The following is a 27,703-nucleotide window of genomic DNA, read 5'->3' on the forward strand; positions in this document are numbered from 1 at the left end:
TGTCTTTATTCACTGCTATCTATATTCACTTTCATCTCCATATATTCAGCTCCGACTCGCGCGAGTGTCCCTTGCAGTTACACGCTGCAGACATCAACACTCTCTTCCTCAGAGATTCCCTCCTCTCCGTCTTCTGGCACAGTTTAGAACTCTTTGGCCAGACCGGAAGAGTGAAACGTCAGTCTACATATCTCCACCAGTCCCAAAGGCTTGCTGCTGACTCTGCATCCAGGATGAATGTGCTCGGAGGTAGCTAAAGGCGAAAGGCACCAGCGTTATAGGAGCATTCAGGGGTAAGCCTTGTCTTCCATTTTCCGCTCCGCAGACCTACCCCTTGGCTAACAGGCTTCGTTTGCAAGATTCCTGCTCAGCGGGTGACAGCAGCAGCGTCATCAACATGATGTACGAGCCAGCAACAGCGCTAGCAACAGGTCGGGCGTTGGCTGGCTGATCTGGGTGCCTTTGTGGGTTGGGTCGACGGGTCCAAAGACGGGTGTCTAGTTACATCTGTTCTTTTCTTTTTTCTTTTTATTGTTTCTGTATCCTCAGCCCTGGATGTATGATTCCGTGGGCGTTTGTCACTATGCCTATTGAGTACTTTCGTGCCTCTATCCACCGCGAATCTCATGCATGTACCCGGTAGAAACGCCCAGTAGAAAGCGCCCGAATGCATCCCAGTCTATCAAAGGGCGGCCATCCTTGTTCCTGGTACTGCGGCGCATCTCTCGTAATACTTCATATTCTTCACTATCCTCTTTTGTGTCTATATATTCCGCCCTCCGTCCTGGTTTCCCCCTGCTTTTCATCTTTCCACCACTTGTGATATATATACATATATATCCCAGGGGCTTTGGTTTATATATAGACCTGCAGCTGGGCTATAACCCTGACAGAGGAGATCCAGTGCCCACACGACGTCCATTCTCACGGTACAAAACGGAGTGTCTTCGTGCAAAAGGAGGAATGCTGTCGATAGAAGGAGCATCTATCCAGGCCTAGCTATGAATTCAGCACAACTCAGGACGAGCTCGTCGGGGGTGCCAATATATGGTTAGTGAAGCTCCTTACAATCAATTCTACCCAGCCTCATCCCTTAGGCCATGGTGACATGGCCGATGTCAATATCAGAACAAGGGGATACCGGTGCAGACCCAGGTAGCTAACAACACGCAACCAATTCGCCCATCTCCGGCCTAGCATTGACATTACATTTGGAAGCAACTGCCTGACTGGCGGACTTTGTGATAAGAGGTCCCCTTGTCCCAAGAGCCTATAGCCCGAATCGTCGAGTGATGTCGTGATGGTAGGGATGAACTACCATGCAACGATGGTATATCACTTTCGAAGCTCTTCGCCTCTGAACTTGGATGTTTGACCCTCATATTCTCTAACTTCGTACTTCTGTCCTGCCCTGAATTAGGGTCTGCCCCTTCTGGTGATATATATCCAGTGCTGGTGTTTTGGAATGTCTTTTCTCGATATATAGAAACATCCCCAGTCTGCCACAATTTCGCCAGCGTTAAGCAGGCAATGGACTTGTAGATATTATCCGGAGCGTTTGTGTTATAAAAAACATGTAAACTTCTGCTGGTTAAAAGGAGGAATCGAGGGTGCTGGATGGCAACGGCTGTAAATTCGTGTAATTCTAGAGTATTCTTCTATCCTGTATCCCGCTCCCTAAACGGCATAAGCGATGATAATTTCTTTTAATCAAAGGTCACCTTTGTCCCCTTTGCTTCCACCATGGCGCCGCTCAACTTCTGCACCGTCTCATTGGAGTATCGACTGTAGTACTTTGCGGGCTTCTTGGGCTCCCTGGCCGTCTTCTGCGGCGCCCGATTCTCGCTCGCTTGCTTGGAAGCCTCGTCTCCCTCCGACTTTTCCTTGCCAAATCTCTTCTTATACCGCGTCGACGAATCTTCAGCAAACTCCATACGCAGCTGGCGACCCTGGAGCCTGTTCACCCACACTTTCTTCATACGCTGCTTCTTGGGCTTCTTCACGTTGGATCCCTCTGCTTCTTTATCTGCTTCTGCCTCTTCCTCCTCGGCGTCCTCCACCTCGTCAGCCGGGTCAGGCACCTTTATGAATCCACGGACAGCAGCCTGGCTTGACTCGGTGGACTCAAACTCCACCCACGCGTACCCTTTACACTTCCCTGAGTCTTCAAAGGTAGCGACATGGACATGGGAGACCGTTCCACAGGGGCCAAAGTGCGCTTCCAGGTCCTCCTTGGTCGTGTCAAAGGAGAGATTCCCTACGAATATCTTGGTTGAAGGTGGATTGCCAGCTGCCTTGGAGCCGTCCTCTTGGTCGGCATTCTTCTCTGGCCGTCCTTCGAAATTGGTGGCATCCTTGATCAGCACCCGTCTGCCACCGACAAGCTCCTCGCTCAGTGCCAGAGCCAGGTCGACAACCTTCTGGCTGGCGAAGTCGACGTATGCAAACCCCTTGTTCCGCTTCACGCCCTTCTGTTTCGATTCGCCTTCTGGTATGTGGATGCGTGTGATCTCGCTGTCCAGGATGCCGCTCTTGGTAGTCAGGAATGTCCGCAGCGCCTCTCTCGTCGCCGTGAAGGGCAGGTTGCCAATCCATACGCCGAATCCTGTCCTCTGCTTCTTGTTGCTGGTCTCTGCCTTGTTCTCCTCCTGCTGCTGCTCTGTGGCCTCCGTGGCAGATGCCACTGCCGCGTCACCCGGCCCGGCCTTTAGTTTCGCCTTCTTTTCCTTCCGGAGAGCTTTCTTCGAAGCCGGTTCTGGTGCGTTGAGGTCGATCTCGAGGGGAGCTTCATCCTCAGCTACATGCTTGCGCTTCCGCGGCCGCACCGGCGACGGTGACCTGCTGTCCGACATTTCTATCCAGTGCAACGGGTATATCTTCCCTCTCTATGAGCTGCTCCGCACCAAAGCAGAGGCAGACCAAAGCGAATGAGAAAGCGTCAAAAAGTTCTTCAAGACATATAAAAAATAATAATAAAAAGAAGCTTGTTGGTGAAGCTTGGCAGAAGAAAGGCGAAACTTTGCAACTTCACGCGAAAAGGAAGAAAAGCAACATCGCAGCCTTTTTTTTCTGATGAAACATCTGGAAATCTATACAAAGAACCAAGTCTTTCCTCTTCACTGTCTCTCTATTCCTGCAAAGACGGTCTCTGCGATCCCCACGAGTTTATACAGTGAGCCAATGTCGAACGATATAGAGCCTGTCGGCCTGGTCGAGACGCATACCATGCCGGACGCGGAGGACGCCTCGACGACGCCGGCAGTCAACCGGTCGTTCAAGTCGTTCAAGTATGGCCTGTTCTGCCTCGTCAAGGAGCATATATCGCCTAGTTCTAACGTTTTCTACCTCTAGGCGCAAGTACGGGAAGCAGAAGATCAAGTTTGAAGCGGTGATGAAGGAGAGCAGTACTCTCATCCGTGAGGAAATGCGAATCCACGACCTGTCGAAGCGCCTCAGGGAGCAGAATGAGTGCGTTGTCCTGGACGATTCTCCGTTCAAAAGTTGTCTTAACTATGCTAACTATCTGATAGCCAGCTTCTTGAACTGCTGCTTGAGCTGAACAGCACGGTGCACATCTCCCGGTCTCTCCGGTACGGCCTCACCAAGCCAGAAGACTGCCTGCTGTACACGAGCATGTCAGAGCAGACGGGCTCCATCCCCGTCATCGAATGCGACGCCCAGACTGCCCGTGCCAAGCTCATCGAGGCCAAACAGAAGCTCCTGGCAGGCGAGATGACAGCAGAGGAGTGCAGGGATCTCGAGCTGTCCATGCTGAAAAGCAGCACTTTTGCGCCGTCGGCCAACATCACTTCGCTCCTGAGCAAAGTGCCGCACACCCCGATCCCGTTTGCGGAGGATCCAGACAGCGATCTCGACTCCGCCCTCGGTTTCATCCACCCAGAGGACGACCTAGACTACTTGGTTCCCGGCGAACCTCATCATATTGATCTCACCAGCGCGCGTTCGGCTAGTAAACACTTACCGCCAGCCGACAAAGAGAGGGCACTCCTCATCCGCAACCCGTCATCGGTCTATAACTGGCTACGCAAGAACAAGCCGCAGGTCTTTGCCCATGATGCGGAGGGGCCTCCCGCCGGCTCCAGCTCGGCTGCCGGCGCTGCTCAGCCCGAGAAGCCTGCCGCAGCACCACGGTCGGGTTCCTCGCGCTCAAAACGGGCTTCGGCCCAGGCACAGCGAGACGAAGAGATATACGACGAAGACGGCGTGTTGGTCGACGTCGTCGAGTCCACCGCCAACGCCAGCAGTAGATCGAAGAGGAAGCGAGAAGAGGACGGCATGTACCATCCCAAGGGCGGAAACCGGGCGAGGAAGAAGAGAGACGACAAGCGCGCCAAACGACCGTCTACAGCGTCGAATGCTGCTTCATAGCAGCTCCTCATACTCCGAATATACTACCATTGCTACCACCATGTTTCTTTTGTGTTGTAATATTACTACTAATCACTATCTAGTCGTTACGAGGCATCTGCCCAGTTCTTGTATCATTACCGCTACGGGAGTTATAAATGTCATTCATACCTTAATCAACCTCCCTCTGAGCCATACGATCTACCTGATCAAACGGCTCAATTCCTTCTTGGCCGTTGATAGATTTTAGCTATCGAGAGTAAGTCCTCGTATTGTTGTTTTATATCAGATCTTCACCGACTCAGCCACACCAAGTTTTCCCCTTTTAGGAAATTCTGCGTATCTTCAGCTTTTCTTCTTTTCCAGCTTCAACTTTCGAACTTGGCTTGACTGTTACTTGTCCACGTCCGGCTTGAAGGCGCAGAGAACGAACGATGAATTCCTTAATCGGGAGATTCGTCGTTTTCCGCTCTCTGTATATATACTATGCGGGAGTAGTATATATACCTACTCTTCCCTCCTCGTCTACTATCTCGTAGACAACAACACCACTACGACTACTTCATTATCATCCTCTTCTCTCTTTAATAACGAAAGATGAAGGTCCCCAGCCAGAAAGCTCTCCTTGCCCTTCCACTGCTCGCATCGCCAGCTCAAAGCTACCCCGGAAAACACCCAAGATGCTCTGCCGGCGACGCCTGCTGGCCAAAGGAGCGTGTCTGGAGTGAATTCAACTCTACCGTCTCCGGCCGTTTGATACGCACATTCCCGTCCGCCGCAGTCTGCCATGGCGCTCAGTATGACGCAGCTGCATGTTCCGTGGCAAAGGACAGCTGGACCAATAGCTTCTGGCGGACAAACCAGACGGGAGCCTACTCTGCTATCCTCTGGGAGCTTGGAGAAACGGGACAGTGTTTCATCGATACACCCAAGGATGCCAGGTGTGATCAGGGGATTGTCCCTTACTACTCCGTCTCTGCGAGCGGTGTGGAGGATATCGAGAAAGCAGTCAGATTCGCGGACAAGCATGATCTTTACCTTGTTGTGAAGAATACGGGCCACGACCAGTGAGTGTCTCTGACCGTTTGTAACTCTTTTCCGGCTGTTGCTAACTGTTTCAAACCCAAAAAAAAAGTCTGGGTCGGTCAAGTGGGAAAGGCGCCTTTTCAATCTGGACTCACAACCTGAAGGGCAAAGAGTGGCACAAGTCTTTCAAGCCGAAGGGTGCTCCATCGAATGTTAGTGGTATCCCGGCCGTCACTCTCCAAGCCGGAGAGCAGCTGCTAGGTATGTTTATTTCATTTCTTTGACTCCTCTGAACATCACTAACTCACGATGACAGATGTCTACAAGGCGGCGGCGGCGGAAGGTGTCACTTTTGCCGGTGGTTCCGCGCAAACTGTCGGAGCTGCCGGTGGTTTCATGACCGGCGGAGGAGTCAGCCCATTTTCTCACTTCTACGGCCTTGCCGTCGACAGTAAGTGTGGTATTTGCGAGCCAATCTAAAGGAGACCGGACTAACAGGCCATCTAGACGTGCTCGAGGTTAACCTTGTTACTGCCCAAGGAGAAGCAAAGACCATCAATCAGTACACCGATCCCGATTATTTCTTTGCCCTCCGCGGCGGCGGTGGTAATGCTTGGGGTGTAAGCTCTTCTATCACATTAATAATAACCTAGACCTATGCTCACATCTACCCTGTAGGTAATTACTTCTGTGACATACAAAACGCACCCAAAGCCAACTCACATCAGTGTTGGAATCGCCCAACTCAACGTCACCACGGAAGATGCCCGGCGTGTAGTCATTGAGAAGTCCCTCCAGGCTATCCCTGACATCACCGAAGCCGGATGGGTTGGATATGGCGTCTATGCTACGGAAAAGAACAACCCCACGGCTTTCCAAGTTATCTTTCTCCAGCCCAACGCAACCATGGAGAACTTTAACAAGACCTTTGAACCCATGAACAAGATTGCGTCTTTGCCTGGCGTTCAGGGTGGTGTTGCCTCCCTTGAGTTCCCCGATTTCTTGGAATATTCGAAATATTTCCTTCGAGACCCGAATATCGCTACCAACATCATCGATGCTTCGAGGCTGGTGAACCGACAGGTTCTCACGGAGCGTGCTGGTGACATTGTCGATCTTATGTTTGAATTCCCTTCTACCGGCCCCGGCTTCAACTCGAGTAAGTTTAACCCGTGAAGGAGAAATAAGACTGTACTAATGGCCTTTTCAATGTAGTCGTCAAAGTTAATTCTGACGAGCGTGATAACACTGCCGTCCACTCCTCCTTTAAGGAGAGTCGTGCGCTCTTGAGCTTTAGCGTTGACTGGCCCGACAATGCCTCGGAAGAGGAGAAGAGAGCAGCCAAGAAGACTTCGGTAAAGGTCACTAAAAGGCTTGCTGAAATTGTTGGAAAGGATACCGGTACCTACCTCAACGAAGTAAGCCCGTAAGTTGACTCCCCCATATAACCGCTAGATATTGATCCGTATTAACATACTTTATTAGATACGAACCTGATTGGCAAAATGTCTTCTGGGGAGACAAGTATGCTCGTCTCCTCTCCACCAAAAAGCGAATTGACCCCAAGAACCTCTTTGTATGCAATCGATGCGTTGGAACTGATATCATCCTAGAGCCTTGAACCTTTATCTTAATGTACCATCCTTGAGCTTGAAAAGGAGTAGAATAGAATAGAATTAATTACTTTATTGTTACTATAAACAATGCCACACCCGCTATCTTAGCTCTTGACATTATATGTATCGGCAACAAGAACATCTCGTTGTGTAGGATAGACCTTCCGGCTATCACCAACCACCAATTCTACGCCTATTTCTCGCCTTTCCCTGTGTTCATTTGGCTGCTGAGGCATCTTGCTGCTCCGTTGTGTACATCCAGAAATTGGCTTGACTCTCTTATGCCAAGATAAGCTCATCCGGATACTGTTGGGCCTCCTGTTTACGCTCTTTACCGTGTACTATATAGTACTGGAAAATGACCAGGTCCTGGTACCACCTGCTGCTGCTCATATTTGACGGAAATCAAGTCGCCTCCGGCTTGGTAGCACCGATCTTCCAGTCATAACGCACAAACTTCCCAAACGCTCCCAACGAGGCAACAGTCATACTCACGCCAGTATATACCATCAGGTCACGCCATTTCGGCCCTGCACCATATCCGCTTATATCCCTAAGGTCTTCGTGCACGAGAGCTTCGGTGACAAAGGCAGACGTGAAGATAGCCATACCGCGCGCCGCGGTGAAGACGCCGAAGATGAGTGAGTAAATGACGAGAGACCAGAGATTGCGAGCGAAAGGCCAGATAAGCAGGCTCTCGAGGCCGCCACCCAAAGTGCTGATAATGAATGGTACATAAAGCGATGCGCGGGAATCCCTTGGAGAATTTAGTAAGCTTAGACTATATATCTTTAAGTAAGGCGTTGACTGACGCGAGCATCCCTTGTAGAGGTTGACCGATAGCCTGTGACAGATTAACCAGGCTGACAAGCAAGGCGCCCTGGGTAGGCGTCAAGCCAAAGTCGGCTCCTATCGAGGGGAGATAAACGCTTGGTCCATAGTGAGCCAGGGCCTGGATGATAGTCGCAGCGAGAAACATCAGGAACAGTGGCTTGCGGAGAAAGTCGAAATCATGTCGTGACAACGAAGGTGACGAGACCCCATCCGACCAACATGCCACCTGTGGAAACGATCGTAGCGCCTTTGAAGGGCTCATGGGTGTAAAAGTACTCCCGAAACACACCATAGCAGTAAGGAAAGCCTACGTCAAGTTAGCCGTCAAGTTTACGAACATCCTTCAAGGTAATCGTACCCCAAGCAGTAATTTCCACGATAGAAGACCGATAAGAAAGAGCCAGGCCCTGATCCCGCCATCCTGAGGGGGGTATTCCACTCTAGCACGCTCCAAAGCTGGCTCGGAATTGCAAGCTTCCTTCTCGCTGGCCTCCGAGTGTTTCATTGTTGGATCGAAGACAACAGATTGGAGCAAAGGATTTCCAGGCCAAGCTTATAACAGATGTAGGCGCTTCAGTTTAACGATACAGCTGGGCCCTCCTCCGGGATTTAAATAGGCCATAAAACGTGATATGCCGTCGGTCGTCTGTATAATAATATCTCGGACCATTGGCAAGGATCCAACAGTGTGGTCTGGGGAGAGTTAGACATGCAGCCGCCTTGGTTTTTTACGCAGGTAGGTGGTTAGCTATAGGGGAAGCGAGTGTAGACGATGGCTTCCCAGCTCACTAGCCGAATGATTGGGTATTGGTTCGCAGTGCATGCTCAGATAACATATCATGTCGTGGGATAACCAGAAAACACAGAAGTTTCTGCTGTTGAGAAATATGACCCACGTTAAGACTCCGATAGCCACCGTGGTATAGGTCTCTTGGCTATAGGTCAAGGAAGAGCCCAGCCGGTGATCTATGCTAAATGTTGTTTCCGTTGGTTGTCTAGTGATATCCAGCTTCAATAGATACCCAACGGAGACAAGCATCAAAAGCGGTTGATAACTGGTTAAGTTAAACTTCCGGATATCAGACTTTCGGGCCACGGACGGTGGAGCCTCAAACGAAAACGGGTATAGAAGATGGCTATTGGTGAGGCATGATGCCATCTATAACATCAAGGGACCGGAGCAACAGAGGAAGTGCATGTTGAGATTACGGATAAGGGCGCGCATGTTTAGATCGGCCAAGTACGGCATAAAGAGAAATGTCTGGAAAATACCATGTAATACTCCCTGCTCTGGTTTCGTTATGCCGTCTGCCACGTCTTGATATTCTAGTTGCAGAAATTCCCTTGGCCGGTATACTACTTCATATGACAAGGATCTTAACCCTTCCTGGCCTAAGCCAGACTTAGAGCTATAGCAGAGTGGTACTGAAGTGTCTTTCTTCAACTCAGCCCCTTTGATAACATCGTCATCTTTCACCCCAAGTTGACCATAAGAGCTACCTTTCGCTCTTACGTAGGGCTTGAGCCTTGGAGCGTCCACCGACACCAGGGAGAGCCGTCACGCTTGCAGCGTTGGACCGTGGGATTTGATTATAGAAGAATACATATGAATATGCTGACTTTCCGCACGCGTAATTTAATAGTAGGGGCTTGGGGTTTTCAATGGATAAAGGGAAGATCTTTTGATCAGGATGCTAAAGCTGTAGCTAGCTTTTATCGCGGGTTGGTATATATCTTCTTTCTAAATCCTTAAAGTATTCCTTTTTAATTTTATCAATAAATAGGTTCTTCTACTTATTATGGCTTCTTATCTAGTTGCCGATCTATATTTACAAAGTTCCGAAAGCTTTCAACTTCTCATCAACTCTTACGCATATACACATGTAGCTAAGCCTGTAGCTATGTAAGTATTCACACATCATGCTATGCATGAAGGCCTGTTTATATCCCGCTGTTTGCTATCCTGCATAGCACTTGCATACCCTTTGTTGCCTGGGCCATGTGTGAAAGTTCTGGAAAGGAGGCAAACGCCCTCTCTTGCTGCAGATAACTGCGGGATACTATGGCATACTCCGAATTGCAAGACTTATAAGCAGTCTGATACCCTGACTACTCCTTGAATCCCATCTGCATCTTCTAGCATTGGAGCTGTTCAGCCATCCTGAGCCTACCAAATCTACACTCAAACTCCAGGAAACATGGGTTCCTCAAGTGACTTGGTAAGTCGTCCCAATATCTTATACACTGATATGCCCCTTTACTAAAAGGCCCCTTAGAAGGATGAAGAGGGAACAATCGAGCATTGGGTAGAGCCAAATGAAACTGCCCCATCGACTGAGGCTACCGTGACGAATGACTCCATGGCAGGCCTTCAGAGTATCGAACAGAGAGACCTAATGAACTTAGTCGACCGTCTCCGTCGTGCAGGACTAAGTTCGGTACTCCAATTGCCCCAGATTGTGGTCTGTGGTGATCAGTCTTCCGGCAAAAGTTCCGTGCTTGAAGCCATAACAGAGATTCCGTTCCCACGAAAGGAGAATCTCTGTACCCGCTTTGCGACTGAGATTATCATGAGACGAGATGCAGAATCTGCCATTCACTGCAAGATTAACCCTGATAACAGTCGTGATGAAGAAGAACAATCGGGTCTTCGCAAGTTCTCAAAGTCAATCCAAAATTTTACAGAGCTGCCTTCCATTATAGATGACGCTACTGCTGCTATGGGTTTGAACGAGAAAACAGCATTTTCAAGAGATGTGCTGAGCGTTGAGATTTGTGGACCTGATCTTCCTCAGCTGTGAGTTCTACCCTCTAGAAAACGGTTGTTTCTACCGGGTACTTTATCTAACACACTGTTTGATGATTTAGCACTTTAGTGGATCTTCCGGGACTCATACATTCTGCCAACAAGTCACAGTCAGATGAGGACGTTGACCTCATCAAGTCTCTAGTCGAGGGTTACATCTCCCAGGAACGAACCATCATCCTCGCTGTCATTTCCGCCAAAAACGACTATGCCAACCAGGTTATACTTAAAAATTGTCGGAAATTTGACCCTAAAGGCGCACGCACCCTTGGTGTCGTTACGAAACCTGATTACCTACGCCCTGGCTCTGAAAATGAAGGCGCATGGCTCGACTTGGTGAGAAACCGAGACATTTATTTTGAACTTGGATGGCACTTGTTGAAAAACCGCAGTGATGACGAGCATCAATTGTCATTTGCCGAGCGTAACAGTAAAGAGCGTGCCTTTTTCAATGCCGGAAGATACGGGGATCTTCCTCAGAGTGTTAAAGGTATCGACTCCCTCCGCCAACGCCTGAGTGAGCTTCTATTCCACCACTTAAAACGGGAACTCCCAATCCTTAAGGGGGAACTTGACAAGATGGCGAGCACCGTTCGACTCGAGCTCCAGCCGCTCGGTAAGAGCCGTGCCACGCTCTCTGATCAACGAGCATACTTGGCAGACTTTTTTGGGTCTGCTTACGAGCTGGTTGTTATGGGGTTAAGTGGAAACTACGAGGGCAGTTTCTTTGGTGCGGTCAATATCAACGCATCTATTGACGGGAAAGAAAATTCTCGTCGGCTCAGAGCTGTGGTTCAACACTTGAATGTTCGGTTTGCGGAACAAATGAATCGACTAGGCCATAAATACCATGTGGAAGAGCCCAACGAGGATTCTGATGAAGCGCCTGAGCATGAATCCGATGATCAAACGTCAGATGACGGATCAGCATCAAACGGGATGCAAAAGTTGTCTCGTAAAGCGGCTGTCAGACGAGTAGTTCACATTCTGGAACGCAGCCGAGGGCGTGAAATCTCAGGAACATTCAATCCAATGTTAACAAGTCACTTGTTTTGGGAACAATCCGAAGGCTGGCAGGCCATAGCCCAAGAACACATCGATAGAGTTGCCGCTATATGCAGAGCTTTCTTACTCCAAGTTTTGGAGCATAGTGCCACATCGGAGTTGAGAGCTCGAATTCTGAGCATGACAGTTACTCCTGCTCTGAAAACTGCCAAAGAGGCTGCCTTTAAGGAGATTGAGTCAATAGAAGAAGATAGAAAGAGGCACCCGATTACATACAACCACTATTTCACGGATACCCTGCAGAAAATTCAGGGGCGACGGTCAGTATCTGACTTGACAAAACTAGCTGAGGAATCGACGGTAACTGTTAGTGAAAAGACGTTTGTTGGTGGGGCTGGGTATACAAACAAGAATTACATCGAACCTGCGACATTTCGAGCCAAACTTGCCAATGCCGTGGAGGAGGATATGGACAGGTTTTCTGCTGAACAAGCCCTCGATACGCTTGATGCATATTACAAGGCACGTACACAGATATCCCCGCTCTATGAAATACCTAACATCTCTCTATAGACGGAGCGGAAATATTTTATCGATGTGATTGCCAAACAAGTTGTTGAGCGTCACTTGGTTGCACCCCTTATCGATGTTTTTGCACCAAGAGTCCTGGCTCGTTACAGCGACAAACAAATCAAATTCCTTGCCTCCGAGACTCCTGAGACGGTACGACTTCGAGAGCACTTAGAGAACAGAAGCAAGATTTTGAATGAAGGTCAGGAAGCCTTTTACATAGCGATGGGGCAGGGGGAGTAAGTCGCATACTTTGGTGACTGGCTACAGAGTGCCACGGAAGACCTAGGACATGATAATCGAAGCGGAAACAAAGGGCCAGGAGGAGAATAGAATAGCTAGCAAGTTGACCAGGTAATAGACGAGAATACTCAATAGAATGAACGCATTTCACTCATGGCATATCCTCAAGATCGTGCAAGCTGTGTGTAGTCACAAGAGGCCTATGGCTCTTGAAGGCCGTAAATAGTATACGGACTATATTATAGCCACGGAGAAGCAACAACGCAGGTGAACGAAATAATAAACTGCGTAGTTTTCCTGATAAACAATTTTGACGTTGAAATAAAAAAAGTAGCTATTTTATGCCAAGAATTGAGGTTTTCCCACCAAAAGTTCTTTTATCGCAAACTTCCAGATGTTTATTGCAACTCGACATATCCAGCTTCACCTTTTTATATGCCTGGCAGACCAAGCATATCCTTTAACAGTTGGATCTCAGCTTGCTAGTATCTAGAAAATGGCGATCACAATCCTACCACCGACGTTCGACGACTATCGAAATGCGTCCGAAGATGAACTTCAAGACTCGGATGAAGAGATGGACATGGGTGATAATAGGAGACCAGCAAAGAGGGCCCGTCTATCCCGCATAAAAGATACAATTGTCACCCCTGGAGAAATAATCACAGATGACCCGCAATGGATGAGGTAGGCGAGCTCTTGCACCGTCTCCATGTGGACAGGAACTAATAAATCACCTGCAGAGGCCACGGAACTTTCACACCTGCAGCACCAGCAACAACTAATATAATAGCTACTGTAGCCGGCACAGTTCTAAAGACGAATAAGCTCCTCTCAGTCTACCCTCTACGTGCGCGCTATACCCCTGAAATTGGTGATTTAGTCGTGGGCCGAATAGTAGAAGTCCAGTCGAAGCGATGGAAGGTTGATGTATCTGCCCCATTACTGGCTCAGCTACCTCTTTCTGCCATCAACTTACCGGGTGGGATCCTACGTAAGCGTACGGCTGCGGACGAGCTGCAGATTCGCTCTTTTTTCAACGAAGGTGATCTGGTGGTAGCAGAAGTACAGAGCGTGCATGGAGATGGTGCCGCCTCGCTACATACAAGATCATTAAAGTATGGGAAACTACGGAATGGCTTGTTTTTGGCGGTTAGTGGTATGGGGGGTGGGAGTGGGACTGTCAGAGGTACGGGTGTAGTGAGGTCGAGGAGACAGGTATGGACTATCGAAACGGCGTATGGCGGACCAATCGACGTTATTCTCGGGGTGAATGGATATATCTGGATTTCCAAGCATATCCGTGATCCCTCACAAGAAGACGGGAGCAACCCGAGGTCGAAGCAGGTGTCGTTCACCCGGCTGGAGGATATGGTCAACGCATCGATGTATTCGAGTCAAAATGACCGTATATCACTTGCTACAAGGAAGGAAATTACAAGAGTAGCTGGATGTATCCGTGTGCTGGTCGAAGGAGGAGTCAAAGTCGACCAAGATACCGTTATGAAGGCATATGAAGCCAGCTTGGTCCTGGATGACGAGGAGGAGGACAGCGACATGGAGGGAGATGACGGCCAAACAAAGACTCGTAGGGAGGGTCGATATTACCTGGGCGGCGAGAAGGCAAGTAGACTTATAGCTACTGTTCTGAGCCGATAGTCTACTATAAATTTCAATAACCAAGCCAAAAAGCACACTCAACTTGAATCGAAGTCTAAAGCTCTAATTACCTTAAAACGGTGGATGTCTGGATATCGAATGGTATCTAAAGGTGTATAAGCAGCCCAAGTAGAGAACCAACTGATGATACAGTGTAGAAAAGGCAGAGCAAGAAAGCCCAAAATAAACCCGCCCAAAGACTGCGTCCTCTATCCTTTCTCATCTATCTATTATAATTGGAAAATAGGGGTGATACCCGTCCACTCGCCCTTTGCCCTCTCTTCCCAGTATCCGTCTTTGCCTGTGCGGAGCTTCCAAATGTCATCGCCGTCCTCTGAGCCTTCAACCTCGACGCGCGTGAACCATCGAGGCCGCCATGTCTCGTCCCTTTGTTCCATCTCTTTTCTGCGCTGGCGTTGAGCGTCTTCCAGCCGCGCCTTTAGGTCCTCTGCTTCGTCAACATCGCCTTCTTCCAAGGCACGTTGGTCAGGCCGAAGCCGGCTATCTGTCTGCGGCAGCTTTCGTTGTTCAACAGCAGTGATTTCGTTCAGACATACTGCGAATTCGGTAAAGCCATAGTGTTTCTGCGGCTTATCGACAAGAGATCCGGCGGCCCATATGGTCTTGTTCGTCAGGCTGCCGTGTTCTGTCAGTTGGAGGGATGATGTCCAGTTCCCTTGCAGGCCAAGGGGTAGTTCTTCGCCGTGCGTGTCATAAGCCTTTACTGTCACTTCTTCACTGCGGCCCGAGAACATGCCACCGACCTTGAAAGCAGCAATTGTCTTTTGACCGGTTGTCTCATTGAGCACGCACATCTCGCCGACAGGTTCAACGTACTTCTCACCGGCAATGATGTTACGGAGAAACTGAGTGCCCGCAGACCAGCTGAAATGTTCGCCGCTCGAGTGGAGTGTTAGCCGGGACTTGCCCTCTGTGATGATTTCAACGGATTTGCCCCAGAATTTCTGTGTAGGCTTGGGAGATTGAATAAAACTCCAGTCACGGGAGTCTGCCTGCACTGCTAGCTGAACTGGTCTATGGGAGACCTTTTCAGCCAGGAAACGGAATCCTCTTTCTGGGAGGACGAGCTCGTAGGTCTCGCCTAACATAGGGTTGAAAGGTTTGCGAATTGTTCGTTCTTTGATACGTGAATTTGAAAATGGAGACAAGGCGAAGGCAGTGACGTATATCAAGCGTTCCAGCGCGTCAGTAGCGTTGGCTGCCTTGTCAAGGAGTTGAGAATACTCAAACTGCTCTGCTGCGCGCTGGAGTAGGGAAATGGGCTCGTTTGCTGACACGGGCATTGAAATGGTAGACAGGTCCTTGCCGACATTTTTGCGCATGAAGCTGATCAAACTTGGGGGCAGGCCGATTGGCGGTTCGATCTTGGACCTACGGCGCGGTGCTTCCATCGGTAAAGGTATGAGAGATCGTGCCTTCACGGGGAACAAAGTCGACGAGCAATCGAGCTTGAAGTCACCTCGTAGGAACTCGTCCCTGTCGTCCGCATCGCTGCCGGAAGACGAAGCAGCGTCGTCGTCAACGGCTGTTACGACGCTCTTTGAGTCTTCCTCGCCGCTGTCACGGTGGATCGTCAGTAAGGGGGAGATGTTCCCTCCGTCTGTGGCATCGAAAAACTCCTCCGAGTCAGAATCAGGAGTTGCAGCCGAATGAGCGGATCGTATTGCCAATGGGGTTCTCGAGCGGGCCCTGTCGTTTATTAAGGTATTGAATTCCGATAGGACTGAGTTTAGGTCGCGGAGTAGGGCCATCAAGTCTTCATGGACACCGGGGCCTGTAGTAGTTTTGAACGAACTGCTGTCAAAATAGGAGTTCTCACTGCTGAGTGGAGGCGTTTGCTGGGGCCCTAGAGGGGATAGAGCAGGTCGCTGGGCTGGAGTATTGCTGCCACTATCGCCTTTACCCTTGAGCTTCCAGAAGGACCGTTTCTCTTTGCTCTCTTTACTTTCAGCAGCCTCTCCGGGTTGAGAGACGCGGCGCACACCGTTTGTTGAACTTTGGGCGCCCTCCTGGTCTGGGGTGAGCATGAGATACTTTGGATCTGTGTCCTTGGCCAGCTGGCGTACTTTGTCCCTCGAAGCAGATACCGACTCAACCAACCGCTCGATGGTCTTCCAGTCCTGGGACCTGGGTTTATTCTGGCTGTGTCGCCTGGTAATCAAGGTAGGCACCTTAAGTTTGTTATCATCCTGGTCCTCATTATCCTGCTGTTTCGACGCCTTCTCCAGGGCATCCTTCCAGAGGTAAAATTCATTGTTATTTAAAGCACGGAGATGCCATATTTCCACCCCAGAGTCAATTGAGATTTCCCTAGTGCTGTCGTTTGTAGCAATAGCAGCCAGAGACAAGGGGATGGCACCTCTCAGAGCAGAAGAGTTGCGATCGTGATAGTATGACAGAGTTGACGAGTTGAAGTCTAAGGAGAAGAACCGCCTGGCATAGCCCTGGTGCCGCTTACGACGTCTTTTCTGCAGTATGCCCGTGTGTACGGACGGCGCAATGCTGGTGGACGAGTCAGCGGTGGGAGGGGGTCCGTTCGAGCTGCCTGCGCCCACGGCACCGAACCCAGGTCTGCCCCGCTGCTGAATCCGGGCCTTCGACTCGGCTTCGGTCTCGGTCGCGCTGAGCTTGGGGCTTGGACGCGACGGTGCCTGTGATCCGATCGAGCCTGCTACGGCCTGGGTGTGATGCACCTGATGCCCAGACCGTGGCGGGCAGCTGGTAGGATAGGTGAGCAGCACGAACGTGACCGTCTTGGATATCTGTTTGGAGAACGTATTATCGAAAACAAGAGCGTAGTTCCCTCCCTCGTTGGAGCCCACATTGTACGTCCCCTGGGATATCTTATCGGCCTCACATTTCCCTATCCACTCGATCGGTTTCAGGCCCACGCCCTTGAGCTTCTCGGTGATCAGGAGGGAGGGATCGGTGGGTTTGGCGGGGATGTTTTCCTTCGTCAGGTCGTTGACCTCGCTGCCGGTGTGAGAGTATGTCGATGCGGCGCTGTTGACGGCCAGCCCCGACGCGCCGGGATGCTTGAAGATGCCGAAATTGAGCGACTTCTTATGTGGCTGGATGCTCCACGATATGGTATGCTCGGAGCTCACGTTGATCCAACGCACGAGATATGACTGAGACAGAGCAGCTGTTAGTCTCTATGAATACACGGGGTAAGAGGGGCCATCAGGACTATATATATATATCTCCATAGTGAACCGTCTAGGGCTTCCCCTGTTCTGGATGCGGGCAAATGGTTTCCTATTCACCTTGCTGTGTATTTCCAATTCCTCCATTCCCGCCATTTTCGCAAACGAATAGCTGGTGTACGATGGCGATATCGATTCTGGTCTCGGATCTCGTTCTTCTGCACGGGTCTAGCAAGGACGACAAGCCCGCTGCAGACTATCCGACCATCCCGGTCGCTGAAATGGACAGGTAAGCAGTTCGAGTTATATATACGTATCGGCCAGGATATGCGACTCGGACCGGGGTTTCAGCAGCGCCTTCGACCGAGATCTCACGTTGGGCGACAGGAAGTTATATAAGAGAATAGGCTGCGGTCAGGAATACTTCGTATATATCGAGGTTGTTTTTCCTTTTTGTATCTTCGACTTTCTTGTTTTTTTTGATCTTTTGTCGAAGTTGTATCTTTTGATCGACACGGAATATTTCCTTTTTTGGATGCTCTCAGCATGCACAGACCACTTGACCTTTAAGTGGGTACTCGATGACTAATCAAAGCTAAAATCCACGTCCTTGATATCACGTGACGAAGTTATTGGCTGGAGGAAGAAAAAAAAGGAGGAAGAAAGACGGATTTTCATTTAATTCAGTAGAAAAGCAGGAGAAGAAAAGAAGACGTAAAGTCAGACCCAGCCGGTTGCCTCTCCCTCGCTATAACTCCAACCCACGCATGTACAAAAAAGAGAGAGACTGGAAGGAAGCAATCTTGGAAGACAGGAAGTAAAGAAAGCTGATGGTGATACAGGTTCGGTATTAAACGTGATGTTGTGGTGCCAGGACCGGTGATGGCCAGGTCAGATCTCAATGTCGATGCCCAGGTCCAAGGCGGCGATGTTGTCCTCGTCCGTAGGCCGGTGACGGATGACGGGGACGCCCTTGTAGACCTTTGGCGTCGAGGGCTTGGACGGGGTCGTGCTGCGTGGAGTCGTGCCGTTGGTGGGCGTGCTGGCGGCGCCGTCGACGTTGATGCTCGTCGGGGTGAGGGCGCGGCTGCGGTCCGCGACGACGGCCTCGGGTTTGACGGGGACGAGATGGCCGTCCGTGGACTCGTAGTACGTCCTGGCTCTGGTCTTGACACGTGCAAAGCGATCGGCCACGGCTTCTCCCCGGGCAACGGCGACGGCGGCCATCTTGGCTGCCTTGCGCTCGGCCAGCTGGGCCTTGCGCACATTCTCGGTGTTGAGCTTCTGATTGCGCAGGTTGAGCTCGGCGAGCCGTTCCTGCTGCGATTTCTCGCTGGAGCGGGGCTTGGTCAGGCTGGTGCCAAAGGCGAGTTTGGGGCCGGTGAGGCGGGCGAGCTCAGCGTCGCATTCGGCGATCGCGGCTTCGTCCTTGTTGGCGATGGCCTCGTTGCGGCGGCGCTCCAGCTGGATGCGGCTGAAGATAAGCTGCTTGTTGTCGTTCGTGCCCTGGCGACGGAGCTTCTCTTCGAGCTCTTCTTTGGTGAACTGGTGGTTGAGCAGACGGTTGATGTCTGCCACCTTGTTCGAGACCATGGACTTTGTAGGCATCTTGCAGTCTTCGACTATCATGGTCTGGCGGTAGCGGTTGAACTCACCCTATGTACGTCAGTTCTGGGCCTTTTTTAATAAAATAAAATAAAAATAAACCTACTTCGGTAAAAGGAGAGTCGGAGCAGGCGATGAAGGGAAAGTCCTTCTCGGCCTTGCCATGTGCCAGACGACAGTACTGCGTTGTGATGAAGTTGCGCCCGTTGGGCCCTTCGATGGCATACGGACGGCCTTCGGTGAACCCTACGCTCAGTTAGTATATATGGGCTAGCATAGAGTGGCTCGTGGCGGTGCTCACTCTTGATAAGGCCGATCCTATACTCTGGCTTGCCGGTCGACGGATTGGGCCCCAGGCTGACTCTGGCGTAGCAGTTGTTGATGGCCCGATCGAAGCCGGGATAGAAGCAGACCTGCGCAAAGTTGCTGCGTCCGACTCTCGCGCGCTGGAAATCGGCCAGTTCGGCTGGCGGATCGTACTGGGGAGGCGAGCGTCTGGTGCCTTCGTCCCACTCGACCTCACTCTCGCCGCTGGCGTCTCGGTCGTCTGTCTCCCGTGCAGGCGAGCTCCCGGTGTTGTTGTTGTTGTTCTTTCGTGACGATGCGTCCCGACGGCGCTGCTCGTCTCGTTTCCCCTTTTGCTCTCTCTGGCGCTTGTAGGCCTCGATGGCGTCCGATGGCTCGCCCACCTTGCGCCCGCCGAGCACGGTCTTCTTGCGCGAGCTCTTGCGCTGGCTGTCCTCCAAGTCTGTCGAGCTGGCCTTGCGCTTCTTCTTAGCCGCGGCACGGGCTTCCTCTCGCTCTCTGTTGGCGAGCAGACGACGCAGCGCGATATCCTGGTTGTGGCGGTCGACCTGCTGCGCTCGTTCGGAGAGCAGCTCCTCTCGCTGGATTTCGGGCAGGGCCATGATTTCGCTCTTGTCTTTGGCGGAGTAGAAGAGCTTCTCGTAGGGGAAGATGGGGCCCTGGTTTTCCTCCGGGGGAGGTGAGGTATCCGACTCTGACTCGGACATGGATGCAGACCGCAGAGAGCGGCGAGACTGAACGCTGGACGAGGAGCTGGTACACGTCAGTCAACGGTTGGAAGTGATAATATTTTTCGTTCTTGCGGGTGGCTGGGTCTGAGGGGCTTCTGACAGAGGGACACAGTCGACAATGAAGTGGAAGCAAAAAAAAAAAAAAGGCAGGACAGTAAAGCTGTCATGCAGAGCAGAAAAAGTGAGAGTGACTTACAGCTCGCCCTCTTCCTCTTCATCGTCGTAGGCTCTGGCTCTCTTGCGCTGGCGCTTGACGGGCCTAGCTATCCCCTTGCGACCCATCTCGCCGTCGTTGTCCTGGTCTTTGGAAGCGGGACTGCCGGACGCCTGGCGCTCCCTGTCTTTATCTTTGTCCCTCTGCTGCGAGATGGCGGGAGATTCCTCGTCTGAAGAATCATCGCCTCCCGCCAGCGCGAGAAGCTCAGCGTCCAGGTCAGCCATGGAGAAGGCGCGAGGAGTGTCTTTTGGTTCGTTTTTCTTCCTTCTAACGAGGCGCGGAAGGCTTGACGTAGGCGGAAGAAGTCGAAGAAGCCAGAAGACGCCGTCTATAAGACCGTTAGCTGGCGCAGAGACGGGGATATCAGCTTGCTCTGTCGATGGTGCTGGATGAAGGTGAAGATGAGCAGTGAGTCTGGCGGGCGAGCTCTGGGATGGAAACAGCTGGATCAGTCGGATATCACGGTTGTATCTGCTCTTCTCTTCTATCTTCTGTCTTCTTCTTCTTCTTCTTCTCTTCTCTGCTTCTTTATGTCTTCATCTTCGTCTTCTTCATCTTTTCTTCGCCACGAAAGAAGTTGAAGTCGAACTGATCACGTGAGTCGCTTTTCTTTTTCTTCAACTCAAGAAGAAGAAACAAACAAGACATCGAGATATTGAAGAGAGGAAGAGGAAGAAGAGAAGAAGAGGAAGAAGAGGAAGAAGAAGAAGATGGCGGGAATGATTCCTCGGATGCGCCAGTCTGTGTGCAGAAGATGCCTCGCTCAGGCTGCGGTGCGGTCATCATACCAACGACGATACAGCTCTACATCGACAGAAGACAGAGCGAGAGACGGCGAGAAGGAGGAGAAGAAGATGATGAGACTGTCTGAATCTCAAAAGGCATACCTCAGCGGCGCTCTCCGGGTCAACCACGCCGGCGAGCTGGCGGCGACGCTCATCTACGCCGCGCAGAGCCCGCCCGTCACCCGCTCGCACCCTCACCTTCGCCCGCTGATGAAACACATGTACGACCAGGAAGCCGGCCACTTTTCCGTCTTCCAGGAGATGCTGGCCTCCCACCGCGTGCGGCCCACGGCGATGTACCCCGTCTGGCAGGCCGCAGCCAGCTTTCTCGGCTGGTCGACGGGCGTGATGGGGCGGGAGGCCGCCATGGCGTGCACCGAGGCCGTCGAGACCGAGATAGGAACGCACTACAACGACCAGATACGGGTGATTGTAGGGTGGATGGAGGATGCAGAGGCCCGGGGGGAGGCCGTGCCGGACGAGCTGCGGCGTCTGGTGCAGACCCTGAAGCGGATCAGGGACGAGGAGCTGGAGCATCTCGACCACGCGGTCGAGAACGACGCAAAGGAAGCCAGGCCGTACGAGCCGCTGATAGGAGTCGTCAGGCTGGGCTGCCGGGCCGCCATTCAGATTTCACAGCGGGTGTAGCCTAAACACTTGACATAAACTTGACACTGATAGATATACTAAGAACTGTATAATATAATGATCTACTTCTGCTCCAGATAGTCTATAAAGCCGTTGGACAGCCTGGTGACCATCTCGTAGACACGGTCGAAGCCGTCTCTGCCCCCGTAGTAAGGATCAGGCACCTCCTCGCTCTCCGTGGCTGCGTCTGCGCCAAAGTCCCCAAACATCCTCACCTCGGCGAGCTTCTCGCCCTTGGCCCTGCTGCGGGTGGAGAGCAGGGAGTCGAGGTTCTCCCTGTCCATGGCAATGATGTAGTCGAACTCCGTAAAGTCTGACGTCCGGACCCGTCGAGCAGCGTGCGTATAGTCCGTGATGCCGTGTTTCTTCAGCGTCGACATCGTCCGCGGGTCTGGGGGGTCGTCGAGGTGCGCGGCGCAGGTCCCAGCAGAGTCCAGCCTCGAGAACGAGACGGTCGACCTCTTGCTGGCGATGTGTCTGAACACGGCCTCAGCCATGGGCGAGCGGCCTGTCTTGTCAGCTCCATCCATATGTCTGCGGCATGTTGATATCACGTACAGATGTTGCCCAGGCAGACGAACAGCACTGAAACCGTCATCTCTCTCTCTATATATATAATATATATATGTGTGTGTTCCTCTCTCTCTCTGTGTCTTCTGTCTTCTGCGTCTATAGAACATCAGCATAGAACATCAGCATACACCAGCTCAACTCCCCTCACTTACTATATGCCTGTCAGTAATATTATTAGATCCTGCGCCACAGCGGCTGTCGCGTTGCTTGGTCGACCTAAACTTGGCGCAGTCGAAGATGAAGACGAAACAACCAACAGCGACGGCGAGATAGACGAAAAGCGCAAGCCTCGCTCGCTTCGTCCGTCGTTAGCTATACCTGTTAACGTATATAACAACTGGCGACCGCTGTTCTTCCTCTGCCGTCGACAGTTGCAGCTTTACCGGTCGAAAAGATGGCCTACAACCGGCTTCATGGTGAGCTTCTCCTCCATACAAGGGCCTGTGACAGGCGACGTCGCAAGCTGTTTGCGCAACCCCCAGCTTTCTCCTCCTCCTCCTCTATATAAAGGCATCGTGATGTCGTCGTCTTCATCTTCTGACATGAACAGAGCCCGAGCAAGAGCCTCTCTCGCCCACGATGAATCCTCGCCAGCCAGCGTCGCCGTCGAGACTCCATGGATACCAGCTCGAAGACAACCCGTTTCACCAGCCGGTCCAGCAGCCCATGACATACCTGGAGATGCCCTCTGCAGATAGGCTGCAGTTTCAGCCTACAGTAAGACCGTTATCTGTCATATACATACATAGTGTGCGTTGTACTGACATGCCATAGTACTCCGTCGAGAACATACAGAACTCGTACGGCCACAACGAGGCCTACGAGCAGCAGCAACACCCGTACGGACACGCTGCCAGGCCCAGTGGAGGAGGAGGAGGAGGAGGAGGAGGAGGAGGAGGAGGAGGAGGAGGAGGAGGAGGAGGCCCCCTGGTCCTCTCGCCAGAAGCCCACCATGATTCCTACTACACGGCTCCCTACGAGCCCACGGTGACGCCGTCGGACGACTACGACCGGCCTCACGCTGGCTATCCTCCCCGGCCGTACGACGACCACGCTCCCATCCTGCACCATGAGCCCTCGTACACCCCCAGCAACTACGACCTCTCCCACACGCCCCATCCGGCCGCAGACATGGACGGGTACGCGGACGAACCCAACATGGCCGCTCCCACGCCCAGCCCGGCCCCCATCAGACGGTGGAAGACCGTCCGGGAGGTGCCCCTGTTCGACGGCAACCTCGTCCTCGACTGCCCCATCCCCCCCAAGCTGCTCAGCCAGGTGAACCACGCGGAGCCGCCCGAACGAGACGAGTTCACCCACATGCGGTACTCCGCTGCCACCTGCGACCCGGCAGACTTCTACCATGAACGCTTCACCCTGCGGCAGCGGCTCTTCGCCAAACCAAGGCACACGGAGCTGTTTATCGTCGTCACCATGTACAACGAAGACGAGTTCCTCTTCGCCCGCACCATGGCCGGCATCTTCAAGAACATCGAGTACATGTGCTCGCGCACCAGCAGCAAGACCTGGGGCAAGGAGGCCTGGAAGAAGATCGTCGTCTGCATCGTCTCCGACGGCCGTGCAAAAATCAATCCGCGCACGAGAGCCGTGCTGGCCGGGCTGGGGGTCTACCAGGACGGCATTGCCAAACAGCAGGTCAACGGCAAGGACGTCACCGCCCACATCTACGAGTACACCACCCAGATCGGCATGGAGGTCAAGGGCACCCAGGTCATCCTCAAGCCTCGGCCGGGCATGCCCGTCCAGCTCCTCTTCTGCCTCAAGGAGAAGAACCAGAAGAAGATCAACTCGCACCGGTGGTTCTTCCAGGCCTTCGGCCGCATCCTCGACCCAAACATCTGCGTCCTCCTCGACGCCGGGACAAAGCCGGGGAAGCAGAGCATATACCAGCTCTGGCGTGCCTTCGACCTCGAGCCCATGTGCGGCGGTGCCTGCGGCGAGATCAAGGTCATGCTCTCGCACGGCAAGAAACTGCTAAACCCACTCGTCGCCGGGCAGAACTTTGAGTACAAAATGTCCAACATCCTCGATAAACCGCTCGAGTCCGCCTTTGGCTTCATCTCCGTCCTGCCGGGAGCCTTCTCGGCATACCGCTACGTCGCCCTGCAGAACGACAAGAACGGCCAGGGGCCCCTGGAGAAGTATTTCGCCGGCGAGAAGATGCATGGCGCTAATGCAGGCGTCTTTACCGCGAACATGTACCTGGCCGAGGACAGAATCCTCTGCTTCGAGCTCGTCACCAAGCGCAACTGCAAATGGATCCTGCAGTACGTCAAGAGTGCCACCGGCGAGACGGACGTGCCCGATCGTATGCCGGAGTTTATCCTCCAGAGAAGACGCTGGCTCAACGGCAGTTTCTTCGCGGCCGTCTACGCCATTCTGCACTTCTACCAGGTCGGCAGGAGTAATCACTCCTTTACACGGAAGCTCATGCTCATAATCGAGTTTATATACCAGACAATCAACCTCCTGTTCGCCTGGTTTGCCATCGTATGTTCTATCACCTTTATCCGAAGTACAAGAACAATTGCTAACAGCTACAGGGTAACTTCTTCCTGGTCTTCCGCATCCTCACTGCTTCACTGGGTACGCAGGATCTCCTGGGGAAAGCAGGCAACATCCTCGGTGTCATCTTCGAATGGCTCTACCTCGCCACGCTGGTGACATGCTTCGTCCTGGCGCTCGGCAACAGGCCGCAGGGCTCTAACAAGTTCTACATGACCATGGTCGGCTTCTGGTGCACGATTATGATATACCTTACCTTCGCCGCCGTCTTCGTCACCGTCAAATCGATCCAGAACGAAGCTCGCGACGGACACTTTACGTTCGCCACGCTCTTCCAGAACCTGCAGTTCTTCTCCATCTTCGTCTCCCTGCTGACTACCTATGTCTTTTGGTTCCTGGCCTCCATCCTCTTCTTTGACCCATGGCATATGTTCACCTGCGTTAGTCCCCTGCCCCCCTTTCCTTGCTTCTAATTAAGTCACTAACTTGAATAGTTCCTGCAATACCTCCTTCTCACACCCACATACATCAACGTCCTCAACATCTATGCCTTCTGCAACACCCACGACATCACCTGGGGCACCAAGGGAGACGATAAGCCGGAAAAATTGCCCTCAGCTAATCTCAAACCAAGCGGAAAGGTCGACGTCGAAATCCCCCAGGACGACGGCGACCTCAACGCCCAGTATGAAGCCGAGCTCGCCAAGTTCGCCACCAAGCCGCCCAAGGAGACCCGTGTCGTCTCTGAGTCTGAGAAACAGGAAGACTACTACAAGGGTTTCCGAAGTGCCGTCGTGCTCGCTTGGATCTTCTGCAACTTTGCTCTCGGCGCCGTCGTACTGAGTGCCGCCGGGTTGGAGAGGGTAGGTCCCAACAACAAAGATAATTCCCAGAAGAGAAGCATCATCTACATGGCCGTCGTGCTGTGGAGTGTCGCCGGCCTGTCCTTGTTCAGGTTCGTCGGTGCAATGTGGTTTTTGGTCGTTAGAATGGTATGTCTCGACTTTCTTTCTCGATATCATCAGTGCAAATGCTAACTACATCTAATAGTTCCGTGGAGTATAGACTATCTCCTTTATGTTTCCCCTTGCCTTTTTTTTTCCCTTTGTATATTTCCCTTCTCCCCTTTAAATATGTATGCCCAGATGTGATTCATGGCTTCATGTACTCGATACCCATACCTCATGATATCCATATGAGACGTAATTATGCATTTATTTCCTCCTCCCCACGCCCTGTTGTTTCATTCTCCTTTCTTCGCGGGAACGCATGTATATGTGTATGGTGGCTAGAAGGTCCTTTTTGTTTCATCTCGCGTTGCTAGGGTCTGCATTACGGTGACTTAATGAGCATAGAAGCATAGATTCATCCTCCTCGTGCTGACGTTCGTACAACTGTAACGGTTCACCAGCTTTATATATTTATTTAACAGTGTATGTGGTAGAAGCAGTTTGTCTATGCGAAGAGGTAAGAGCGTGTGAGGCTCAGGGGAAGTTCGTATGTTCACACGCGACCAAAACATTCTACAGGATACAACATCTTCACACACGGTTGGATGACTTGATACCGAAGATGCTAGCTTTGCTTCGTCGGTGTCTACTCATCTCATGGTTGGCTAGTCTTGTTTCCACGGCTTTGGCGGAGGGTAAGTCATTCCACAGCAGAAGTGATGTATGTCTGACTATCGAATGCGTAGAAGGCAATGAGAGCCCATCGGAATTGCAAATCAATCACTATGCCGCTCTAGGAGACTCGTACGCTGCTGGCGTGGGCGCAGGCCCCCAGGTTGACGACGGCTGCTGGTTATTCGCCGACGGCTACCCAGGCCTGTTGAACCGCAGTAACTTGCTTCCAGGAGATCATGGATTCCAGCTCCTCGCCTGCTCAGGAGTCAGGATGCTCGATCGTGACACATATCTTAACCGCGCCGAGAGGAAGAAACATAAGTCAGTCAGTGAATATATCGACAGGGTCGAGAACGCGAGCGTTGCAACGCTATCAATTGGAGGAAACGACGTGGGCTTCTTCAACCTCCTCAATGCCTGTATATATAACTTCTACGGCCCATTCTCTGGTTCGTGTGAGGAAACTCTGGAATTCGCGGAAGCAGTTATAGCCAGTGATGAGTTCACCGCCGGCTACAACACGATGCTGGACCAGTTACTTCAGAAAGGAGATTCTCCTTCCTTCAGGGTTCTGGCAACAGGGTACAGCGCCTTCTTCGATGATGCCTTGACTGATGACTGCAATGAGTATACGCTGAGTTACTGGCCTGGCTGGTGGCATCAACAGCTCACCGTCGACATAAGAAAGAGAATGAACAAGATGTGCACGGAACTAAACGCCAAAATCGGTCAGATCATCGACGCTCGACCAGACAATAGGGTCATATGGGTCGATTGGGCACCGCGATTCAAGGAGCATCGCTTCTGCCAGCCAGGCAAGCCACCTGTCGACGGCGAAAATACATGGTTTTTCGACGTCGAGTTCAGGGAGTTCATCCCGACTGATGAGGTTGACATCGAGACATGCGAGCATGAGTCAAGCCTCTCTGGTGACTGGGGGGAGAGGGCCCTGTGTGGTATGGCAATCGTCCAGGCAAAGTTTCCTAATGCAACCATACGTGGTGTTGGCGACAGAGTAGATGTTAAAGGCGGCCGTCGACCATTTGCTCCAAGTACTGCGCGACTGTTCCATCCAACAGCATTAGGACATAGAGCTATCATGGACGAGATACGTCGTGTTTGGCCCTATTAGGGTGCTCGCCCTGTCAAAGGTGCATTGATAGAATTAGCTGTGGCTGCAGGGGGTGAGATCTAACATATTATTATGAAGAAGCATGAAACGAGCCTTGACCCGGTTGCTTGGTTTTGGATTCGCAGCAGCATTCTAGCTGTCTATTCATAAAGCCATGTATATATAAACGACAACAGAGCCTACCCATCCTGGGTATACTTCATGTCTTTAGAGTAGGCTCGAAGAATGTATAAATCTTGAAAATGACAAGATCATTGACAT

The 27,703-nt window shown here is 51.8% G+C and overlaps 12 protein-coding genes across 12 annotated transcripts; 7 read left to right on the top strand and 5 right to left on the bottom strand.

The window, feature by feature from the left end:
- Nucleotides 1-1,706: 1,706 nt before the first annotated feature.
- On the bottom strand, nt 1,707-2,852 carry MCYG_08275 (nucleolar protein 13; the record flags this gene model as incomplete). Its single annotated transcript, XM_002843146.1, has 1 exon — nt 1,707-2,852. The coding sequence occupies one exon, from the start codon at nt 2,850-2,852 to the stop codon at nt 1,707-1,709; it is 1,146 nt and encodes a 381-aa protein (XP_002843192.1).
- A 373-nt stretch (nt 2,853-3,225) lies between these two features.
- MCYG_08276 (conserved hypothetical protein) lies at nt 3,226-4,389 on the top strand (the record flags this gene model as incomplete). Its single annotated transcript, XM_002843147.1, has 3 exons — nt 3,226-3,287; nt 3,352-3,468; nt 3,531-4,389. 3 exons carry the CDS (start codon nt 3,226-3,228, stop codon nt 4,387-4,389), a joined length of 1,038 nt encoding a protein of 345 aa, XP_002843193.1.
- A 576-nt stretch (nt 4,390-4,965) lies between these two features.
- Nucleotides 4,966-7,015, top strand: MCYG_08277 (FAD binding domain-containing protein; the record flags this gene model as incomplete). Its single annotated transcript, XM_002843148.1, has 7 exons — nt 4,966-5,435; nt 5,504-5,655; nt 5,711-5,845; nt 5,902-6,014; nt 6,073-6,553; nt 6,610-6,820; nt 6,880-7,015. The coding sequence occupies 7 exons, from the start codon at nt 4,966-4,968 to the stop codon at nt 7,013-7,015; spliced, it is 1,698 nt and encodes a 565-aa protein (XP_002843194.1).
- A 400-nt stretch (nt 7,016-7,415) lies between these two features.
- On the bottom strand, nt 7,416-8,349 carry MCYG_08278 (uncharacterized protein; the record flags this gene model as incomplete). The annotated part of the gene is made up of 3 exons (XM_002843149.1): nt 7,416-7,767; nt 7,823-8,151; nt 8,203-8,349. 3 exons carry the CDS (start codon nt 8,347-8,349, stop codon nt 7,416-7,418), a joined length of 828 nt encoding a protein of 275 aa, XP_002843195.1.
- Nucleotides 8,350-10,042: 1,693 nt separating this feature from the next.
- On the top strand, nt 10,043-12,514 carry MCYG_08279 (dynamin family protein; the record flags this gene model as incomplete). The annotated part of the gene is made up of 5 exons (XM_002843150.1): nt 10,043-10,063; nt 10,121-10,641; nt 10,713-12,021; nt 12,229-12,464; nt 12,496-12,514. 5 exons carry the CDS (start codon nt 10,043-10,045, stop codon nt 12,512-12,514), a joined length of 2,106 nt encoding a protein of 701 aa, XP_002843196.1.
- Nucleotides 12,515-12,964: 450 nt separating this feature from the next.
- On the top strand, nt 12,965-14,127 carry MCYG_08280 (exosome complex exonuclease RRP4; the record flags this gene model as incomplete). Its single annotated transcript, XM_002843151.1, has 2 exons — nt 12,965-13,155; nt 13,212-14,127. The coding sequence occupies 2 exons, from the start codon at nt 12,965-12,967 to the stop codon at nt 14,125-14,127; spliced, it is 1,107 nt and encodes a 368-aa protein (XP_002843197.1).
- A 230-nt stretch (nt 14,128-14,357) lies between these two features.
- MCYG_08281 (oxysterol binding protein) lies at nt 14,358-17,450 on the bottom strand (the record flags this gene model as incomplete). Its single annotated transcript, XM_002843152.1, has 2 exons — nt 14,358-17,279; nt 17,415-17,450. The coding sequence occupies 2 exons, from the start codon at nt 17,448-17,450 to the stop codon at nt 14,358-14,360; spliced, it is 2,958 nt and encodes a 985-aa protein (XP_002843198.1).
- A 735-nt stretch (nt 17,451-18,185) lies between these two features.
- On the bottom strand, nt 18,186-20,377 carry MCYG_08282 (vegetative cell wall protein gp1; the record flags this gene model as incomplete). Its single annotated transcript, XM_002843153.1, has 4 exons — nt 18,186-18,950; nt 19,006-19,145; nt 19,201-19,958; nt 20,133-20,377. 4 exons carry the CDS (start codon nt 20,375-20,377, stop codon nt 18,186-18,188), a joined length of 1,908 nt encoding a protein of 635 aa, XP_002843199.1.
- Nucleotides 20,378-20,863: 486 nt separating this feature from the next.
- On the top strand, nt 20,864-21,586 carry MCYG_08283 (catabolite repression protein CAT5; the record flags this gene model as incomplete). The annotated part of the gene is made up of 1 exon (XM_002843154.1): nt 20,864-21,586. One exon carries the CDS (start codon nt 20,864-20,866, stop codon nt 21,584-21,586), a length of 723 nt encoding a protein of 240 aa, XP_002843200.1.
- A 62-nt stretch (nt 21,587-21,648) lies between these two features.
- On the bottom strand, nt 21,649-22,184 carry MCYG_08284 (phosphotyrosine protein phosphatase; the record flags this gene model as incomplete). The annotated part of the gene is made up of 2 exons (XM_002843155.1): nt 21,649-22,094; nt 22,145-22,184. The coding sequence occupies 2 exons, from the start codon at nt 22,182-22,184 to the stop codon at nt 21,649-21,651; spliced, it is 486 nt and encodes a 161-aa protein (XP_002843201.1).
- A 369-nt stretch (nt 22,185-22,553) lies between these two features.
- MCYG_08285 (chitin synthase 1) lies at nt 22,554-25,750 on the top strand (the record flags this gene model as incomplete). Its single annotated transcript, XM_002843156.1, has 6 exons — nt 22,554-22,575; nt 22,710-22,876; nt 22,934-24,574; nt 24,724-25,125; nt 25,180-25,668; nt 25,736-25,750. 6 exons carry the CDS (start codon nt 22,554-22,556, stop codon nt 25,748-25,750), a joined length of 2,736 nt encoding a protein of 911 aa, XP_002843202.1.
- A 507-nt stretch (nt 25,751-26,257) lies between these two features.
- Nucleotides 26,258-27,442, top strand: MCYG_08286 (esterase family protein; the record flags this gene model as incomplete). Its single annotated transcript, XM_002843157.1, has 2 exons — nt 26,258-26,330; nt 26,382-27,442. The coding sequence occupies 2 exons, from the start codon at nt 26,258-26,260 to the stop codon at nt 27,440-27,442; spliced, it is 1,134 nt and encodes a 377-aa protein (XP_002843203.1).
- Between the last annotated feature and the right edge of the window lie 261 nt (nt 27,443-27,703).

The sequence above is a fragment of the Microsporum canis genome, genomic scaffold (genome assembly GCF_000151145.1).
Source record: "Microsporum canis CBS 113480 supercont1.8 genomic scaffold, whole genome shotgun sequence".
In the NCBI taxonomy this organism is placed as follows: Eukaryota; Fungi; Ascomycota; class Eurotiomycetes; order Onygenales; family Arthrodermataceae; genus Microsporum; species Microsporum canis.